The sequence below is a fragment of the Zootoca vivipara genome, chromosome 1 (genome assembly GCF_965207765.1).
Source record: "Zootoca vivipara chromosome 1, rZooViv2.hap1.1, whole genome shotgun sequence".
Lineage (NCBI taxonomy): Eukaryota > Metazoa > Chordata > Lepidosauria > Squamata > Lacertidae > Zootoca > Zootoca vivipara.
In genome coordinates, this window is record NC_142582.1 from 114,326,582 (window position 1) to 114,348,573 (window position 21,992).

Sequence of the window (21,992 nt, forward strand, 5' to 3'; positions counted from 1 at the left end):
GGAAAGGTGCAGTCTCACTTGCTGGCCTCCTCTTTTTTTTGAAAGCCAGACAGCGCCCACGGGGTATCGAACTGCCGTTAAGCAATTTGGTGAATCTGCAAAGATTGTTCCGAAGTAACCGCTAGGCTAAGCTGGCCCAGATCTCATGCATCTTGACAGCAACAAGGAGCAAGCATAGGGCAGAATGTCATGCGGCCATAGCTCAGTGGTGGGCCATGCAGAAGCGCCCAGACTCAATCCCTCTCATCTCCAGGTAGGGCTGGGTGAGGACCCTACCTAAAACCCCAGAGAGCAGCTCCCAATCAGTGTGGACAAAGCTGAGCTAAATGGACCAGTGGTCTGATTCAATTTAAGGCAGCTTTCTCATTTTCTAAATCTAGGCCCTTGCATAGGCCTCAGCCTGTTGCTGAGGTCATTCTCCCCATCCCCAAACCTAGACTACTTGTCTTCCTGGATCTCTGCCCAACCAGCTACCCCTGAAGCCTTTGCTGACACTTTATCACAGACAGCAGATTTCTAGGGAGAGGCACAGCAGACATTTATCCTGTTTCTGTTCTGTTGTTTTGTGGCTTTTCTTTTACAATACTGGCATTAAATATGTTGCCCGTGATGTCTTGCAAGGAGCTGATATGGGTGATAGTGAGATCCTTTGAAAATAAGTGGTGGGGCCTTTGTCTAGTTTGCCCAGTCTTCCATTTGTGATGTCAGGTTGAAACACACCCCACTTCCTGGAGGGATGCAGATAACGTTGTCCAAAATGAGAGCCTCGGAAACAGTAAAGATGAACAGGAGGCGATTGCTCTTTGCAAATGCATGGCTGTTGCCACCTGTGCCACATTTACTGTAAAGGATCTCAAAACACATTCAGCTTAATTACTTGCATGTACCAGACTAGCTGTTTGCAAAAAAAGGGGGGGAGCATTTGTGCACCTCTGATTTACCATATGTGCACATACATATAGTAAAGATGCTGGATATACTTAAGGACTGTAACTTTTTGTCCCCAGTTTCTCCACTTATTGCCCTGTTTTTATTCCAGTCTTCCCCCAGCCTGGTGTCCTCCAGATGATTTGGACTACAACTCCCATCAGCCCTAACTGCCATGGCCCTGATGGGAGTCGTGGTCCAAAACATCGGTAAGGCGCCATGTTGGGGAAGGCTGCTCTAGTCCAGTGTTTCCCAACCTTGGGCCTCCAGCTGTTTTCGGACTACAATTCCCATCATTCCTGACCACTTGTCTTGCTAGCTAGGGATGATGGGAGTTGTAGTCCAAAAACAGCTGTCAGCCCAAGGTTGGGAAATGCGGTATCTAGTCTACCCCTGTAATAGATCTTGGTTCCTACCAGGTGGAACAAAGTGCTGTTTGGTTGCAAAACAGACTCACAAAACAGTGATACTCCCCAGCATCATACATCACTCTGAAATATCATGACATCATTCATAGCAAACTCTCCCCGCATTTATTGCGTCAAACTTTCCAGCGGCGGGGATGCATCCAAGTCTGTTCCATTTTCTGTTATGGTCGCTTGTGCCACATAACCATAAAGACAAAGTCGTGGTCTTCTTCCCCTTACCATCTAGTCAGCATGACTAGCTCTTGCAGAGCTGAGCTCCTCTTTTGGCTGTCAGGAGGGAAAGGCAGTGGATATCGCAAGTGAGCCCGTTGCCCTCTTGCTTGTCACATTAATCGGTGTCTGCTGCTCTCAGAGGATACTGCTTTGACAATCCATTAGGCATATGAACACCTCATGTTGAACCTTGAATGCAAGGTGCTCCCATCCATTGCATTCTCTAGGTTTGGGGTAAGAAAGATTCTCTTTCCTATCGTAAATTTCTCTTTCTGTTGAGCAGAAGGTTACCGACATGGCACCCATGGGTGCCCATTCACCCACAGAGGTCTTCCCCAGGTTGGAAGGAATATTCATGGTCCGTATTTTTTTAAAAAATCACATGTTATTTCTTAAAACCATCTGATGTATAGCATAGTTGCTCACACTCAGTAAGAAAAAGAAGAGAAAATTCACAAGGAGGGGAAATGTTTTGCTCTGGAATGAAAGCCTTCATTAAGTCAATTGGAACTATAATTGACATAATGGTACCAGGACTGCAGGCTGTATAATGAGCTTTGATTGGAAATCCTCTTTCGCTTTAAACTTGCTGCTGTAGAAATGAGAATACACATCTTAATTTTTATACAGTGCTATATATATATATATATAATGAAAAAGAATTGGATTGACTTCTTGATAACGATTCTTGTTTCCAATATAAGCTCTCCCTTTTATGACCAGCAAAATTACCGCAAATATCAGCAAGAAGAAACTTTGCTTAATAAACTCATAAATTAGATATTATTGCATCCTTACCACCAGCAGCCCACAAAATTGGTTAATATGTTATTTCTTATTAGTTTGTTTGTGCAGATGCTGGAACAAAACTAGCTGAATCATTGATCTTACACAAGCAAATGATCGCTTCCCTCCCTGGAGTAAGTAACAAAACATAAGTCGCCTCTTCATAAGCTCCAAGTTTCTTTACCATTTCTTAGCTTTGTACGTATGTAGCCCAAATTTTCCAGTTGGAAGGGACTTGAGACAGAAGAAGTGTGTGTGTGTGTGTGTATGTGTGTATAATCTCCATATCCTTGACCACTCGCCATGCCAACTGGGGCTTGGGATATAAGAAGGCAGCAATTTCCATCCTGCGCTATGTTGGAAAACAATCAGCTGTTTCTTTTCTGCCACAGTTCGGCTTCCACTAAAAACTACATTATCCACTTTGCTTTGGCTGAATCAAGCATAATTACTTAATTAATTTCAGTGGAAGGAAAAGGGCAAAAACTGTGCAGAAAATAACATCGTTGTTTATGTAACATTGGCCTTCATCTGATGTAGCAAGGAAGCTTGTGCCACCATAAATATATTACTATTTATATCATAGGACTCTTTTTAGGTAAATACATAGGTAAGTGACCCCTGGACAGAATGGAGTCAAAGGTTTGTGCTAATCACTGCAGAATCATATGGCATTCCATCTGCATTGAAACTTAGTGACTCAGTTTCAATATAGTGCATGCTTTCTGTCTTTCAGGAGAAGAAACTCCAAACCTTCCAAGCTTAAACGATACTAACAGTCACAACACCATTCTCCAGTTGAACTATAATGTTTTTTGAGTTAGGATGATACAATGGAGACTCTGGTAGCTTGAGGGCAGGGGTGGAAACGTGGAAGGGCAGATTATTCTGTTTGTACTCAACATATTTAGTGCAACGGGGAGAAAATGAATAAAAAGAAAGAGAAAGTCCTTCAGATTCAGTCATTGGTATTCAAGGGGCTGGCGCACAATACCCTTTATCGTTCTGTCATTCAGTTTGAAAGAAGCAACATGTGGAATCCTTCTTCCAAGCCCACTGGAAGATGGAGGAGACGTTGACAGGGCTCCCTGTGACCTTATTTTTGCTGTTTGTTGTCCTGTCAAGCCAACTGACAGGCGTAACTGTGGAGGAGACAGAAGGTGGTGTAGTTCAGCCCTACGTAGATTTTATATTAGCATAGAGAAATGAGAAGCACTTGGGTCAGCTGCTAAAATGCAGAATTTGAGCAGATTGTCTCTTCTCTCGCCCTCCAAATTCCAGCAAGTGAACCTCAACTGAGACTCTCTGAATTTGTGGGCCCAAATCATCGCTCGTCAAAGAGGGGCAATCTGTTATCCATATCAGCTGATTACTTTGGGTCGGAAAGGGAGTTAAGGTTGAATATTTCATTGCAGGACTGACCAGTTACATTCTGAATTCTCTGCCCCTCCACTCCAGGACAGAAAAAAATACAACTACAACCCTACTGCAATTGGCAGCAGCCAGTGTTAGAATAGTATGCCTAAAAAAATCACAACCACTTACAGTACTATTTGTCCTTTTGCAGTCAGTGAGGCTACATTAGTGTAACTGATCTGTGTGAATTGCTCCATTAGGAACAATATTTGTCTTGAGATTAATCAGCTATAAGGCTGCAATGGTGTACCCACTTACTGGGTCCAACTGAACCAGGTGGGATTTACTTCTGAGTCCAACTGAACCCAGTGGGACTTACTTCTGAGTAGACATATATAGGGTTCAGGATTCAGTTGGTTTTGGGCTGGGTGAGGGGAGGAAAATGGACTTCCATTATTGTGCTTTGAGGAGCCCTGATAGTTGGCCATTGTTCTTCCATCTTTTAGTGTGGAACAGCCGCCATGGAATGCATGAGACAGTACATTGGTGAAGTTTTGGATTTTATTGCCGATATGCATACGCTAACTAAATTAAAGGTGAGTATAACATTCAGACACATCAGTTCAAATAATGTTATTGGCTCGCTAGGGGAGTTCTGCATTCTGGCCATCCACATACCTGGGAGAACCTTTAGATGCTTTCTGAAAGCCCTTGCCATGTTTTATGGGAAAGTTGAAAAAGTAGCTTCCTACAATAACGATTATAGAAAGGGTTACTGTATGAGCAGCAAAAAGTAGGAAATAGTGCCCAGGATCTACAGGGGTGCCGGGACTCATGCAAATAACTTGTGCTAGGCCAGTGGAACTGCTGAGAATTGCTTGCTGTGCTGAGGCAGGAAGCAGGGCCTTTTTGGTCACTGCACCCTTTGAAACTCTCTCCCCCTAGACTAGAGGTACGGATGGCAACTTCATTGTTGGACTTGCATCATCAAGTCCCAACAGGGCAAACTTTTGGAGGAGGAGTTTAGCCTGTTCTGGGGTGTCATGTTGCCCTGTTCTGCCCTGTGTATATTGTATGATCTGATTTCCAAATTGTATTTGGTTTTAATTTATTGGTTTTTGGTGTGTTTTTGTTGCACTTTTGGAAGTTGCTTTGGGGCCCTTGGTGAAAAGTGTCCTCTATAAGTAAATGAATAAATTCAACTCCAATAAACAATAAGAGTAGCAGGTTTTTTTTTAAAAAAACTGCAATCATAACCAAAGCTCAACCAAACTCTTGTGCAAACAAATGAGTATTCACTTTTTGCAGGTATAATAAAGGTATTTGATAAACGGATTGAAGTATCATATAACCTGGACATTCGCTCTTTAGTGCAGCCTTTAACTCCCATCATTTGTAGTTCAAAACATCTGGAGAGCACCGGGTTGGTGAAAGCTGCTCTAGTGAACAGTGTTTTCATTTAAACGGAAGAGCTTCCTTGGCCTTCAAAATGCCTTTAAACACCCACATGTCTTACTTTTAATACCCTCAATATGCTGAATGTCTTTCCACCACAGAGTCACATGAAGACATGTTCCCAGCCATTGCATGAGGACACTTTTGGTGGGCATCTGAAGGTCGGTTTAGCCCAGATTGCTGCGATGGAGATCTCGCGTGGCAATCACAGGGACAACAAGGCTGTAGTTCGTTACCTCCCTTGGCTATACCATCCTCCATCTGCAATGCAACAGGGGTAAGGAAGTATCGGCTGCAAACAGTGCAACATTAAGAGCTTTAAAACACATCACCAGATGGGTGTGCCATGATGAGGGGTGAAAGTGAGGAGTTCCGTCCATCAGTTGTAATGGCAAATGTGGTCTCCAGGAGGTGAGGGTAGCCAATGGGTACAACCCCTCAATGAGTTAGGGACTTCCCCTGCATGTGAAGACAGGCTTCCCTGGATTGAGACCAGCAATGGGTCCAACCATCAAGAAGGTGGTTTCTGCACATGCTGTAGAGGGAAGGGAGGGGCAGATGAGGCTTCTCAACCTGGGGAGGTAGGCCATCTGGGAGAAGGAAAACGCTGATCCTAAACCTCATCTGCATTGTGGGTTCTTTTCGGGTGAAGAAATGGCTCAGGAGTAAACCCTGCACAAAACCAGAGTGGAGTCCCTAAGACGGTTTGATGGTGCCTTCTTCCAGCAACTCCTACAGACAAGCCAGTGCCAAATGTATTGCTCTGCTTTCCTTTGGACCACATCAGCGAGGCTTGTCATCTGGGCAATCCAGGACTGCCTAGCCTTGCGCCCCAAAGAGGTCACTTCAGTTCACCCCTAGAGCTGCACTCCATTGTCTCTTGAGACAGATGGATGCCAACAGCATCATCATTATGTACACACTAGGTGGGGAGCAGGAAAGAAACTGAATTTTCCTAGATACAAGACATTGCAGTTTGTGTTACTTCCCTTCAACAAAAATGGTACATTGAGAAAAGACATCTGAATCTGCACCACAGTTCCAAGGGCCAGGTACAGAGGCCTGAGGGCCGTGTTTGGCCCTCAGCCTGAGGTTCCCCACCCAACTCACTGTTTGAAACAAAGGGATCACCTGAAAAGGCCTGTTAATATGTACCTTACTTTGCTTTGCCCGTGTTTTGCATCCATTATAATGTTCATGCATTTGTTAGCAAAATAATGTTGTCTCAAGGCATGGGGAATAAAGCCTTTGGGATAACAAGGCACTGAAATGCATTTTCTTTTCCAACAGGCCCAAAGAATTCATTGAATGCGTGACTCATATTCGTTTGCTCTCGTGGCTCCTGCTGGGGTCACTGACACATAATGTCATCTGTCCAAATTCCCCTTCGACATGTATGCCCATTCCACTGGACGCTGGCTCTCATGTCGCTGACCACCTCATTGTGATCCTGATTGGGTTTCCAGAGCAGTCCAAGGTACAAGTATTCTGCAAGATGGTTGTGGCTAAACAACCTTTGACTATATAGATTTAAGCCTAATTAACCCAAATGGCTGCCTAATCTGCTGCCAACTTGCCTGGGTAATTAAGATCCTTGTCAGAGCTGCTGCCCCTTGGCAGTGGATGCTGAGAAGACTCTGCAGCTGTTCCACAGTCTTTTGATCAGAGGCTGGTAGTCAATAAAGCTGGGTGTCAATTTCTGTTTCTCATTCCCTCCAGTCTTAAGTTCAGTTCTCTACTTTTAGCCCTTGTGAAAATTCATCAGCGTCTTAGTACAAATTTCTCTCAGTAGGTATGTGTGTTATTAGCCATAATATACACTTTTTCTTTTTCATTTTTGCAAAACAGAGGTCCTTTGAAGAATGTACTTTGGGGCGTTGTTTTTAGCATTTTATTGCAAACTTTGCCCTAATATATGCATATCTGTGCACATGGCTTGGCTGGAGAATTGCATTACAAAATTCGAAGGAGCGTGAATTTCAAAGGGTGGCTGTGTTTCACTTTGTGTACTGTTTCAGAAAGTGTGAATTGGGTAGGCTCACCTTAAAACGTGAACTGAATCAAGATTTCATCTGCATGCAGAAGTTCCCAGGTTCATTCCTGATCATCTCACGTGGACATGACAAAGGAGGCAGTATAAGAGATTAAAATATTAAACGTTTTGTGGAAGATTGGAGCCTTTTTCTCTGGAAAATATAAAAGTCAACAGAAGCAGGATCAGGATCTGAAATAGCAGTGGATGGGAAATGGATAATGAATTGAAATAAGGGGGAAATAAATGAATAATTACTCTAAAGGTAAAGGGACCCCTGACCATTAGGTCCAGTCGTGACCGACTCTGGGGTTGCGGCGCTCATCTCGCGTTATTGGCCGAGGGAGCCGGCATACAGCTTCCAGGTCATGTGGCCAGCATGACTAAGCCGCTTCTGGCGAACCAGAGCAGCACACGGAAACGCTGTTTATCTTCCCGCTGTAGCGGTACCTATTTATCTACTTGCACTTTGACGTGCTTTCGAACTGCAAGGTTGGCAGGAGCTGGACCTGAGCAATGGGAGCTCACCCCGCCGCAGGGATTCGAACCGCCGACCTTCTGATCAGCAAGCCCTAGGCTCTGTGGTTTAACCCACAGCGCCACCTGCGTCCCCAATAATTACTGTAATGAAGGGGAAATTTTATGTTATATAACACAGCAGGAAAGAGTGGTTATGGAAACACCAGGAAGAAAGGCTGGGAACTCAACTTGTAAAAAAATCTTTTAAATTTGTAGTTAAATTGTTAAAAATCCTTGAAACTCAATTTTAAAAATGGGGGGGGGGATCCCTGCCATCTCCAATGAGAGCTGGGAATGTTCCTATTCTGAAACCCTGCAGAGCTCTTGCTAGTGTGGACAAGACTGAGCCTGACAGACCACATGTCTGTGTTCCCAGCTCCCATCAGCCTCAGCAAACATAGCCATTGGTCAGGAATGATGGGAGTTGTCATCCAACTAAATCTGGAGGGCACCAGGGTGGAGAGGCTGTTCTAAACACACCAATATTCTTCCATTCCCTTTCTCTCCCTGTTCTAACCAGCTCTGTGGTTCTGGTGTGTGTGTGTGTGTGTGGCTTTTTTATACTTTTAATGGCCTTCAGCTTGTCTATCCTTTTGCCTAACTCTAGCTTGTGAATTATAAGCTTGCTATTTCAATATGAATGAGTTGTCATACATATTGACAGACAGGGAAGGAAAATCTGAGGGAATTCTTGACAGAGCCATATTTGATTAGAATTGCTTTGATGGGCGGGCGGGTTATTATCGGACGAGGGAATTGTCATGCTCTGGTACTCCGGGGGAGGGTGTGAGCATCCCATAATGCACTGCTGGAAGGGAAAAAAGCAAACGCTTCTCCCCCCCCCTGTTTCTCTTTTCTGCAGACTTCCGTCCTGCACATGTGCTCCCTCTTCCATGCCTTTATATTTGCTCAGCTGTGGACGGTGTATTGCGAACAAGTGGCGGTTGCACCCACGGTGCAGAACCAGAACGAATTCAGCTTCACCGCCATCCTGACCGCCCTGGAGTTCTGGAGCCGAGTCACCCCGAGCATCCTGCAGCTGATGGCACATAACAAGGTGGTGAGTCAGAGGCAGTGAGCAGAGCTAGGCGAGATCTCTCAAAGCCCCAAGAAATAGGTAGACCAGGCATAGGCAAACTCCGGCCCTCCAGATGTTTGGGACTACAATTCCCATCACCCCTAGCTAACAGGACAAGTGGTCAGGGGTGATGGGAATTGTAGTCCCAAACATCTGGAGGGCCAGAGTTTGCCTATGACTGAGATAGACCCATTTGAAAATGAAAATCCTAGGGCACACACCACACATGCACACACCTGGCAGCCAGAATAGAGACTATAGGGCTATATAGCTCAGTAGTAGAATCAATTGCATTTCCAGGAGATAATCTTGCAGTGTGGCAGCACGCATGCTTTGAGACTCCCTGCCTGTTAGGCAGGCGCTCTCGCAACATTTCATAAATAAATGCATAAATATTGCTTTAGATTCCTGCTGAAAGCTTTTATTCTTATTCTTATTACCCTGCTGGGATACATTTATTTATTAAATTTATATCCCAAAGGAGCCCAACATTATTAGGGTTGCCCTGTTTAGAAGAGCAAAAAACAGGACACATTTGCCGACTTCTACTTTTAACTGTGGATCACTATGGCGACTCTACCTGTGAAAAGGAGGATGTGTCCTGGAAAAAGAGGACATATGGCAATCTTACCCAACACAGACTCCCTTGGGAAGTGGTGGACTCTCCTTCCTTGGATGTTTTTAAGCAGAGGTTGGATGGCCACCTTTCATGGATACTTAAGTTCAGATTCTTGTATTGCAGGGGGTTGGACCAGATGAAATTTAACTGGGTTGTTCTGAAGTTTAATTAAAATATCCAAATAACAATGAAGCAGGCTACAAAAAGGGTTTAACTTTATCAGCAAGATTGAAAATTCCATGGCTTTTTTGTTATTGAGATCTATTTGCCTTGGTTTACCTTTATATTTACAGTTACAGGTAGGTAGCCGTGTTGGTCTGTCGTAGTCGAAACAAAATAAAAAAATTCCTTCCAGTAGCACCTTAGAGACCAACTAATAGTTGGTCTCTAAGGTGCTACTGGAAGGATTTTTTTAAATAAAATTGTTTCTTTATATTTATATCACATAAAAGTTAAAATGATATTTACAACCCAAGGCTGGGAGACATCCCCTCGCCCTGTATGCCATGTTTTATGCTTTGAAGATTACATATTCATAACTCACTGCTGATTCAGAATGATAAATCACTTTGGATGGGCAGGGAATAAATAGGACCTAGATAGCAAGTTAACTTCAGAGAGAATCCAGTAAAAAAAAAGTTTGTGGTTTTTTTAATAAAAAAAATCTGGTTCTGCTATGCATGGTGGTTGTCCTGAATGGCATGCTTGAAAAGTCTTTTCAAGGTTAATTGAAATATACAGAGCATCATTGGGTTGCACTGGTGGAAGCTAAAACTGAATAAAATCTCTTACAGATTGTCATGGCTATGTAAAAGGTAATGTTGGGTTTCCATTTCTTCACTGGATATTCAATCTGATGTGTTCTTGGCTCAAGGTGATAGCTCAGTAGGTAGAGCATGAGACTCTTAATCTCAGGGTCGTGAGTCTGAGCCCCACGTTGGGCAAAATATCCCTCCATTACGGGGGGCTGGACTGAATGAGCTTTGCGGTCCTTTCCAGCTCTACAATTCTACGATTCTGTATTGCTTTCATTTAAGTACCATGCTAATGAATCTAGGTTAATCTCATCAGTCTCAGGTTTTTTGTGTGTTTTGTTTTCACGACGATATTGCACTGAGCATTTACTTTATTGCAACATCTTTCTCCCCTCTACAGATGGTAGAGATGGTATGTCTCCATGTGATCAGCTTGATGGAGGCTTTGCAGGAATGCAATTCCACTATTTTTGTCAAGGTAGGTCAATTCTCCATTGAGAATACTTTTTCCTCTTTCTGTTTTTTAAAGATGGCTAGAATCCAAAAGCCTGTACATCCGAAAGAAGAAATTGCAGCCAACACAACTGGATTTTTTCCTGTGCTCCAAGTAGCATGCAGGACTGAGATTCCTTCATTCATAATAGAGAGGAAATAACTCTGGGGTCACGAAGAGTCGGACACGACTAAACGACTAAACAACAACACAACTCTGGTGACTGGGTTCAGCTGGTAAAACAGCTTTCGGTACAGCTTTTATATAACTCAGCTGTATCCTTTCCCCCAAATGATGTGGTTCTTAGGAAAATAGGGTCAAAGAGACAAGGGGAAAATATAAGCGATTGTTCTTCTCTGCTTTCTTCCAGCCTTTTACCAAAAAGCTGCCTATGTTCTTCAAAAGGTAACATTTGTTGCCAACTGATGGGCTTTCTCTTGGAGCGTTAGGTGGGAAGCGCCATCAGAATGCATGCAAAAAAATTATTTTTTATTTTGTTTAAGATAAAATGTTTTTGCAGAGGGAGACCCCGTTCCACTGTCCTAACAGCTTTTACCGTCAAAAAGTTTTTCCTGATGTTTAGTTGGAATCTCCTTGTAATTTGAAGCCATTGGTTTGAGTCCTAACCTCCAGAGCGGGGAAAAACAAGCTTGTGCCATCTTCCATGTGACAGGCCTTGAGATATTTGAAGGTGGCCACCCTATCTCCTCTCAGTCTCCTCTTTTCCAGGCTAAACCTACCCAGCTCCTTCAACTGTTCCTCATAAGTAGGGTTGCCAGACTCAATAGAGGACAGGACTTCTGTGCCTTTAATTGCCCTGCTATCTTTTGAGTCTGGAAACCTTAAAGAGAAACCAGCAGACCCTTTGTTTAATTTCCAGACTCAAAAGAGAGCAGGGCAATTAAAGGCACAGAAGTCCTGTCCTCTATTGAGTCTGGCAACCCTACTCATAAGGCTTGATTTCCAGACTCTTGATTGTATTGGTTTCTCCTTCAGCTGCCTTCATCCCCAGTCACTGACCATGCTAGCTGGGGCTAATGGAGACAGTGTCTACACCCCAGTTTTCTATAGGGTTAAACACACCTCTCTTGCACCGTGGGGCATACAGCATCCTAGCTGTTTGGCTTGCTGCCTGCTTGTTAGGGATACAGACTTGTCCAGCTCTGCTTCTGTGTGTAATTGACAGTCACTGCAAGGGCAAAGCCATCTTCCTAACGTTTCAAGATCTCGCCTCCACGCTGTAATGCAGTTGTGTTCTGCTCTTCACTGGGATTCCCTAACCAATGCTGTTGGTAATTAGGGACAACGACCCACTAACAGAACACAGCCAAGTATTACGCCATCTGGTTTGGTCAATGAAAGCACATCCTCTGGAGGGTGATTTATCTCATGCTGTCAATACTGATTAGGTTGTACACGGAGCTCTAGGGAGCTTAATTGGAAAATTGCAAATCTTGATGCCATTTGGAGGAGCGCTTTAGAACAATATGTCCAACTCCTTAAATAATATGGGAGAGCGTGGAAAACATGTCAAAAGGGCCTGCGGGCTTGAAGCGAACCTGGCACACACTTAAAAATAAACTAAAAACAACAACCCCAAACAAATCAACTGTTGCAGCCCTCTTCGTTTCTTCCACAGAAATCTGAGCTTAGCAAATGCCGGAAACAGGCACAGTAAGCAGATGTGATACAGGCATGTCCATGTGCTAAGAAAAATGTGGAGGTTTGGTTAAACACCATCCTCAAGGTATTGCAGGTTACAGGTGTGTCACAGGAGCATATACAGAAGTAGCCCAATGATGGGCAGCCTTTTCTCCATTGAGGGCATATATATATATATACACTGTGTGTGTGTGTGTGTGTGTGTGTGTGTGTGTGTGTGTGTGTGTGTGTATGTATATGTATGTATCTATATATATATATGACCAAGGGCTGCATGAAAGTTGAGGGTGGTGTTAGGTTAGGTTAGGTTAGGGTTGCCATATTTTGAAGAGTAAAAAGGGGAAACATTTGCCGACTTCCACCACACTTGCTGAAATTCCCCTTTCCACGCACATACCACCTGCTAAAGGTGCAGGCGCTCCTCTCCGCCTTCTCACCTGGAGAGGCTGCTGCAGATCCCCCGGTCCTCTCACATTCCCTAAAACCAAAGCCTTCCTATCCCTTAGCAGAAGTCATTTTCCCCAGCTGCTGGCGACTCCATGTGCATCGTCCTCACCCCACGCCAAGACCCTTGCTTCCTCCTCCCTCCCCGCTTTCCAGTTCCCCAGCCACTGGCCACCCTCCCCAGCACGCTCCTAGCCAGCCCCAGGGACCCTCTCTCCATGAAACTCCTCACACTCCTCACTTTTAGCACCCAGCATCCTCAAATGGATATATTCACAGTTGGTTTTCCTGGTTTACCTACCCCGGTCCAATATTCTAACCTCTACACCACCATTTTGCATGTAGAGCAGATGTTCTGGCACTGGGCTACTGCAACCCTTATCCACTTTCCTAAAAAGGGGGGGGGAGCCGCCATGTACAGGTCGATTTAAATTGACCATGTGACAGCTGCCACTGCTCAGTGGAGTTGGTTGCGCGGCCAATGGCACGCCACATGGACTGAGTAGCTCTTTGAACACCTCTGCAATTCCCTCCCCTGCTTGTCAGTTCTGGAGCTCTTAAGACAATTGCATAACCCAAATGGCGCCCTGCAGAACATAGGCAGTCGCAGGCACCATGGGGAGCAATTTGAAGCAGATTCCACACCATGGCAATTTCATTGGAACTAGCTGCAGTATCGTTACAAAGCAGTAATGGGGGGAGGGAATTGATCACAAAAATCCAGAGTTTCAGTGTAAAGGTCAGCAAAAATGTGTTTTAAAATAAAGTTTAAAGTCATTCATAAATATCTCTTTTTTTTAAAGAAAAATGCTCTTGTTTTTCTAGAATATTTAAACATCAGTTTATTAAAAGATTTTACTTTTTTAAATAAAAGACATGGCACAGAGCACAGCTTAGCCAATGTTCCCTGCAAATGTTCGTTGTACTACCTGTGAATGAATGTTATCAGCAAGGTTTATGGTTCGTTCTTCAGACTAAGAAAATTAGTCACATCCTCTTCTGACTGTGTGTAACTATGATAACAACATGGTAACTGTAATAAATTAATTCTCACTACGCCAAGGAAAATAATGCAATTTCTGTCTTCCATCAGCTGATCCCGATGTGGCTGCCAATGATTCAGTCCAATTTAAAGGTAGGCTCCCCACTTCCAGCTGCCCAACTTCAACCTTTTCCCCCATGTATTTTTATTTAAGAAAACATTGAATTTTGTGCCCAAATTCATCATAAGAATTCTGGATTATTTATTTATTGTGGTTATCCATTGCTTACTACAAAAACATACCAAGGCAACTTGCAATTACAAATGCATACATGATACAAAATGCTAAGTACGTCAGAAATATAGAAGGGTATTCATAGACTAAAAGTGTCCTGCAATTACACTAAAAGGACAAATCCTATCCCACTCTACTAAAAGATGAACACCAAGACAGGCCTGGGTATCGTCATACTCTATGACCCTAACTGAATGCCAAATACCTATGTGCCATTAAAAAAACAGACCAAGAACTCAGGCCAATATAAGATTCAATAGTGAGAATAATCCCTACTGACAAATCAAATATGAACTGCAAAAACAAGAATACATATAGAAGTTGTAAACTCAAAGCTACAAGGATATATACAACAATAATCTGTTGCAGCATTAGATGTGAGAGTCTTTAAATTGGGTCGAGTTCATGCTAGTCCAAAATCAGGATATATCAATGTCGTGTTTGATGTGAAAGTCTTAAAGTCTCAATCATTAATCAGAAATCAGAAGCCAGTCAGAAATCAGAAGCCAGGACATGGCCCTGTTTCGGTGTCTTCACCTTCATCAGCTGGAAGTATTCAACATTACATGAAAACACATTTATGTACTGGTTACATAATGCCACCCTCAGCATCTCCCTCAGAGGGGGAGCGGTTCATGAGGGGAGGTGTGGTCCCTAAATTATTAGTTTTTATTTCTTTATTCAGGAATATTTACACCTCACCGACTAACCAAATTTCTCAACGTAGTTTACGATACATTAAAATACAATAAATTAGGCAATGATGCAGTAGTCTGGAGATGCAGAGGTGCCTCCCTCTGGGGTCTCAGATGATTCTACATGAACTGAGACTCTTAATAAGTTCATCCTCAGCTATGTCGTTGTACCTTTGCCCATTAGGGACACGGGTGGTGCTGTGGTCTAAACCACTGAGCCTCTTGGGCTTTCCGATCGGAATGTTGGCGGTTCAAATCCGCGCAATGAGTTGAACTCCCGTTGCTCTGTCCCAGCTTCTGCCAACCTAGCCGTTCGAAAACATGCCAGTGCAAGTAGATAAATAGGTACTACTGCAGCGGAAAGGTAAAGGGCATTTCAGTGCGCTCTGGTTTCCATCACAGTGTTCTGTTGCGCCAGAAGCGGCTTAGTCATGCTGGCCACATGACCTGGAATGCTGTCTGTGGACAAATGCCGGCTCCCTCGGCCTGAAAGCGAGAAGAGCACCACAACCCCATAGTCGCCTTTGACTGGACTTATCTTTACCTTTTTACCTTTGCCCCATGCAACCCAGGACAAGGGAGTCTGGGGCTAAAACAGCTTGCAAAAACTCCCCCAAACAAACCCTTTCCATGATGCTACTTCTAAGAGATGAAACAGATGCAGCTCCTTCGGAATCAGAGAAGGAATCGCTGAACTTCCACATGGCTCAGCCTCTCAGGGCCATGCAAGGGAAGGAAATCAGAAGGCCAAGGAAGGGAACTTTAGAGAGCGGCACCGATAATTGAGCTGACTCAGGCGATTCTCTGCGAAGCCTCAATTAGGTGCACAAGGCAATACAAAGGCAGCCCCCCGAGGAGCCATGCGGTTTGCACAGAAGAGCAGGAAACTTTGGGAGAGAGAAGCGAAAGCACTGGTTCTGTTGTTGACATGTGGCTACTGAAAACTCATGTAGACCTGGATGAATCATCTGAAATGGAGGGGACTTATAAGAGCCACACTTTCATAGCCTCATTGTCTTAGGTTGTGGCAGCTAGATAAGTTGTTGATTTTGCACGCCTGTGATAAATAGGGGAACGCATTGGAGTCAAAGGAATCTGAAGGTGTAGCAGGATGCTTCAGAATTATATGGGGCTCATCAGAGGCGTAGAAATGTTGTTGTCCAATTTCCAATTGGTAAACAACAGTAAACACAGCTTTGTGAGACAGAAGGATAGCAGAGTAAATCGATCTGCCTACGAACAACTTTGGCTGTGTTGCATACTTGCCCAGCATGCTTCTATCACGAAAATCAAACCTTGTTTCTAAACGTCCCGGAATTTTCCTTCTGAAGTTCAGATAACAGTCTAATTGCAGCGGACTGCAGCGGAAGTCTTATCCAGCTTTCAGTGCCCTTGCGTGCCTGAGAAAATAACTCACTTTCACTCCCTTGTTCATTAAAACAGAGAAGATTTATTAAGGCAAACAGCCCGGAGTATTTTGCTGCATCCCGGCTGAATGCTTCGACACACAACACACAGAATTAAAACATACAATCCCATATATGACAGAAAGTTTACAACAGTACACATACAGTTCCTGTTTCCTGTTTACATGACACGTCACAGGTACTTCCTGTTTATATGAGAACAGGCCCCATGATACAGGACGACTGCTGAGCTATTAACCCTCTCAGCTCACACTCTATAAGGAGGCATGAGTCGAAGAAAGGACTTTGTGGCACCTCTGCAATCCAGACATAAAAAAAATGCTACAGACATTAGTGTTTGCATGAAAATGCAGTGTCTTCTGCATTTACCAATAATGCCAGGGTGAGAGGATACAGGGGAAACATGAGCAGTCTGTGATTGACAGGTCTAGCATGCAACCAGAGGGCACGGTTTCGTCAGTGCTGTCCAGTTCCATTGCTTGGGGGGAGGAAGTAGCTTTGCAAGAGTGCAACATGCACCTCTAAGTTTAAGGAAGATGCCAGGAAGGGAAGGAGAGGGGAATGATTTTACCCTGAATGGTAATTTGTTTCAGTTCTTCCCACTCCAAATTAAACTTTTACAGTGCTTAACACAAAAGCCCCTGCACCTCTTTGCAGTTTCAAAGCAGCTCAAATTAATAAGGAGAGTAGAGGAAAATTGGGATTCCCCCCGCCCCCCAGTCTTATGCTGGGCGTGAATATTGATTGTTTTATTTCAGAATGACATTTCCTTAAACAATTGTTTGAAAGTTGATTTTTATGGCCCATGGTTGAAATCCTTTTAAAATAAAATTTTAAAAAATGACTGATATATCAAAACAAACAATTTAGTTCAATTCAAATCTTTATTACGGTCAGAGACCAGCATAAAAAGGTGGGATACAGTCATTTAAAATCTGAAAAGTGTTTTGGAAAGCTAAAAGGTATTAAAACAGAAGGTGAAGATAAAAGTCTATAAGAATTTAAAAGAATCTAAAAGAATCTAAAGGAAGGGATAGGAGCATTGGGCGGGTGTGGAAGAGGTTGATCTATAAAAAAACTTTAACTATTAATTTACAGAGCACTCTGACATGTTCATTAAATCAAACAAATCAAAAAACAACCACCCCACCTTTTGTATATTTTAACAGCATTTGTCTGCTGGGCTGCAGCTTCGCCTGCAAGCGATCCAGAGCAACGTGAACCATCATAGCCTTAGGATGCTGCAGGGATCGGGCCAGATGAACACCAACTTCACCGTCCTCCGAAAGTGGCTGCAGTGCACCCAGTTTAAGATGGCTCAAGTGGAAATCCAGTCGTCTGAAGCAGCCTCTCAGTTTTATCCGTTATGAACCGGGCAGAACCTTCCAGAACCTTCTGCTTAGACTAGCAATAATAGGGCTAAAAGCTATAAGACTAAAGGCCATCCTTAAAAACAGTACTGTAGCTACACTTTTTTTTTTCTTCGTCTGGTAGGTGTATACAAATAGCAGAAGTTGGCGGTCTGGCTGCATCCACTCCTAACCACAAATATGTACTTGCTCATGTGGGTAACAGTCCAATGTCCTCTTCATAATGAGGGTCCACCAAATGAGGGAGGCAGTGTGCCTCTGAATGCCAGTTACTGGAAACCACAGCGGGGGCGGGGGCTGCGGCACTTGGTTCCTGCTTCCAGGCTTCCCATGAACATCCGGTTCTCTGCTGTGAGAACAGGATGTTGGAACAGATGAGCCATCGGCCTGATCCAGCAGGCTCTTCTTATGTTTGCCTGAGGCCTGCGCGTAGCAAGATGTTAAACTGTGTGTGCTTCAAAATCCTACCTTCTTCCCTACCCCCACCCGACCCTAAGAAATTACTCTTCCCTCTGCTTGTTACTTTTAATATCTTTCAATCCCACCGTTGTTTGTGCTCACCGATACCAAGGAGTGCTCTGTGCTGCTATTTTAAAACAAGCAGGGTTTTTAGAAACCTCCTCAGTGCTTTTCTTGCTGCTGCTGCTGCTGCTGTCGTCTTGAAACTCAAAACTCAGTAATGCAATAAACCTTGTCACTTTAAGATAGTGACCCTATATAATGAGGATTTTTGCAGGTGTTCTTTCTTTTCTCTTTTCCAAATGGCGGTGACCACTTCCTTGGGCCTTGGCCCATGATCTGCGGGTCCAGGAGTGCCCCTTATAGAGTAACCCTATGCATGTTAGGCCTATTGAATTCCATGGGGCTTAGTCCCAGGGAAGTGTGTCGAGAGCTGCCACTTTACAGAGAAGGTGGAGAAGGGGTTGTTGAGAGAATCAGCGATGGAGGATCCACCACTTCCTAAGACTTGCCAGGATTGAACCTAGGCTCCGTGTAGGTCTCCTCCTTCATCGGGGAAATGGGAGGATTTAGAATCATGCAGATCCAAGGCCTCCCCCAACCTGCCCCTGCAACACAGCCTTCCCAGGCTTTTCCAGCACCGAAGGAGCAATGGAGGAGGCCTCTGGAAGTGGACCTCCCTCTCCGCTGGCGAGGGTGGGGAAAGCTGCATCATCCAGTGACCCCTTAGCCATCCTTCTCTGGGATTGCTCCTTTGGCATCCCAGGAGAGAGAAAACCTTCCACATTAACCGCTCCAAGGGAGGGTAGGTGAGAAGGCAGTTGAAAACGTAAGGGTTCTAGAGTCTGTTCTGGCACTTTGCTTTGGGGGATCGGAGAAACCTGAAGCCAGTCGTGCTTCTGGAGAGCATTCTTACAAAAGTGCACTTAGAAATTAGGTGGCTAAACAGTTAGTTGTCTTTTTCATTTTAAGTAAATTTAAGTGCTTTAACATTGTTTCACCATTGGTACTTCCCTGCAGTCCTCAAGCTACTCAGCACCCCTCTGTATACTACCTGTACAGTAATCCTGTATTTTATTCCTTCTTAAATACTTGTATACTGTAAGATTTAAAACTAGTCCCATTCCCGCGGTCACTAGGGAGAACGCAAACTTCCTAGCTTCCCCTGGGAAAAAGGTTTGGGATTGTAGATTTGCATATAGTACATAGAAATTATAGAGTCACTGCATAGAAAGCGATGTTAAATATTTTTAAAAAGCAAATTTTAATAGCATTGAGACAGCCTGATCTGCTGAAATGTATAAAAAAGCCCATTGTTGCTTTGCATTGGGCTTTGAATCAGAGCCTAACAACAGAAGAAGACCTTGTAATTAAAATTTAACCTTTTCTGTGTATACATAGCCGAGATATACTGTATTTATTGCTGTAATCTGCTGAACAAAAGAACACAATTTTAAGCTTTATATTAAAATGCTATAAAGTGAACAACTCTTTAATACTACTCTTAATAATATTTGTTATTATTTTCCTTCAAATAAACTCACTAGTGTGTTACATTGGATTTGTCGTCATTTGTCTCTATATGTACCTGCAGTACGGCAGTGGCAAAAACTACTCTCCATTGTGAAGGTTGTATGGGTTTTGCACCCTTGCTCGCTTGCAGGAGATTACGCAGCAGATTAAATGCAGTTGGGGCATGTGCTCAGCCAGAAAAATATGAAACTACACATTTAGAAAACATTCGAAGCATAGGACTCTGTCTTACAGTAAGTCAGATCATCTAGCTCACTGTTGCTGACACTGACTAGCAGGAGTTTCCCAGGGTTTCAGGGTGGAGTAATTAGGTGTGTGGGTGCTCTTTCCTAGCGTGGGCACCCAGTGCCTGCAGGGGGAGTGGTCCCCATAGGACCTGTTTCTACCTTTCCATCATACCACCCCAGGGATACAAGCAACTCATCAGAGCATTATAAGCCTTTGCATTCCTTCCTCTCTGGGCTTATATAAGTTGCCCAAGCTCAGGATCTCAAGTAATTTTTCTGTGTCCTCTACTCTGGGTCAATGGGGGCGGGGATTCTACACACATGAAGGCAATGGCTGGCTGGTGGACCCTGGGAAGGGAAGATCTCCCAGGGTGGGAGGCTGGGAGAAGAAAGGGAAGCTCTCAGGTGAGAGCTGGGAGAGTCCTCCCACTTCTGTGTGAGACAAAGGTGAAGATCTACCTTCAAGAGAGGACTGCATTTTCTCCTCTGTTTGTTTGTTTGTTTGTTTGAGATTGGTTTCTTTTACTGTATTATGTAAAGCTTTAATAAAATATTACGGGGGGGGGGGAGGATCCTGAGTAATTGGTTGGTTGGTTGTAAGCCACTTTGGGTTGTCTTGGGCAAGATAACATGATAGACCAACAGATGATAGATAGATAGATAGATAGATAGATGATAGATAGATAGATAGATACAGTAGATAGGTAGGTAGGTAGGTAGATAGATAGTCATCTGGAGAGGAAGTACAGCACTCAAACCCAGATACCCCATTCCTCAACATTTCCTATTACATGGCTTGGGTGCCCAAAGAGCAGCAGAGGGTTGAGAGTGTGGGCACCGGTATTTTGGGACCATTTGGCAATTATATGCCAATTATTTGCTGTACTGACACTTGGAAGAGCCATCCTCAGACATTGTCCACTAAAATGCCTCCATCTTCTCCAAATTTATACACATTGGCCCTGATCCAAGAATGCTCTTCTACAAGGCACGAGGGAAGGAAATCAACAGGGAAATCAACCTTTTGATATACTTACCACAGGGGTGTGGTTACTGTTGGATCAGCATGAACTCATGAAAGAAGAATAAGAAATCAGTGTGTGCATGCCTGGGTTGGGAACATAATCTGAAGGGTGTTATTTAATTGGATAAATAATAGGGACGTCTTTATCGGTACCTGACAATACACAACATGTCAGGTTCCTGTATTGCTACCGTAAGTACAGTATTTTGTAAATCAGCATGAAGCCACCAACCAGCAAACCAGAGCAGCTGGCAGATCTGAGTGTCTTCTTTATCCTAAACCTATCAAGGCTTTCTTTACAGTGACTGGAGGGTTATGCCCATGTGTTACATACAAAGATCTGGAACATTTGTCTTTGAAAAAAGAATTGGTTGCAGGGATATTGGAGGAAATTCTGGACTGCAAATCCTGAAGTCCTTTCTAGCTCAGGTAGTGCCTGTGGCAATAAAAGCTGGCCTTAGGGAAACCTCATTAAAAATCATAGAATCATAGAATCTTGGAGTTGGAAGGGACCCAAGGGTCATCTAGTCTAACCCCATGCAATGCGGGAATCTCAGCTAAAGCATTTAAGTCAAAGCCAAAACCAACCATTTAGCAAAAATTGGAGGTGATCTGCCTTGGAAAGTTTCCCTGTCGCAGAAACTTAACTTTGTTCATCCAAACGTACAGAAGGGCTCTCATTTGATTTGTCTTAATGAGATAAATATTCAACTTCTTATGTGCAGACTGTGAATTGTTACTCAGCTGACAGCAGGCAGAATGGGGATAGCTGTTTGCAGCAAATTCCCCTCCCTCCTGGAGCCTCCCATGTCCCCCTAAATCTGTTCTGCCCCCCACTAACCCCCAGGGGCAGCTTTGGGGTGCGAGAGCTGCAGGAGAGAGTAAGAATCGCCAAATATTATTTCCCTCCCCATTCTGCTGATGGAAACCTTAGTGATAACAGAGTGGAGGCAACCCTTTGAGTCATCTGACTGTGGGAAATGACATAAAGTCACTACATGCAGCCAACCAGCTAATCCTATCTAATGACATGTGCAAGCGATTTGCTGGACGTAGCTCAAAGCCGCCAATACTCCATGCAGAATCTCTTTGGCACAAACCTGCCAAAACCACAAAATCACCTATGATATTTTTTTTTTATCAAGATGCACTGTTTTACCTCTTTGAAAGCTAGTAAAATATTAAAAAGCCATAAGCGTTTTGTTTGCCCAGC

The 21,992-nt window shown here is 43.8% G+C and overlaps 1 protein-coding gene across 6 annotated transcripts in view; it reads left to right on the top strand.

Annotated features, from left to right (window-relative positions):
• Positions 1-19,549, top strand: part of UNC79 (unc-79 subunit of NALCN channel complex) — a 155,601-nt gene extending 136,052 nt beyond the window's left edge. For 5 of the 6 annotated variants that reach the window (XM_035106977.3, XM_035106932.3, XM_035106951.3 and 2 more), the window contains 8 exons: positions 2,411-2,488; positions 4,217-4,306; positions 5,267-5,442; positions 6,456-6,642; positions 8,579-8,776; positions 10,569-10,646; positions 13,861-13,902; positions 17,336-19,549. In XM_035106977.3, the coding sequence (XP_034962868.2) occupies positions 2,411-2,488; positions 4,217-4,306; positions 5,267-5,442; positions 6,456-6,642; positions 8,579-8,776; positions 10,569-10,646; positions 13,861-13,902; positions 17,336-17,536 (1,050 nt within the window). In that variant the 3' untranslated portion in view covers positions 17,537-19,549. The remainder of the gene's footprint in view (positions 1-2,410; positions 2,489-4,216; positions 4,307-5,266; positions 5,443-6,455; positions 6,643-8,578; positions 8,777-10,568; positions 10,647-13,860; positions 13,903-17,335) is intronic. The other variant, XM_088672873.1, reaches the window with a different exon arrangement.
• The last annotated feature ends 2,443 nt before the right edge of the window (positions 19,550-21,992 follow it).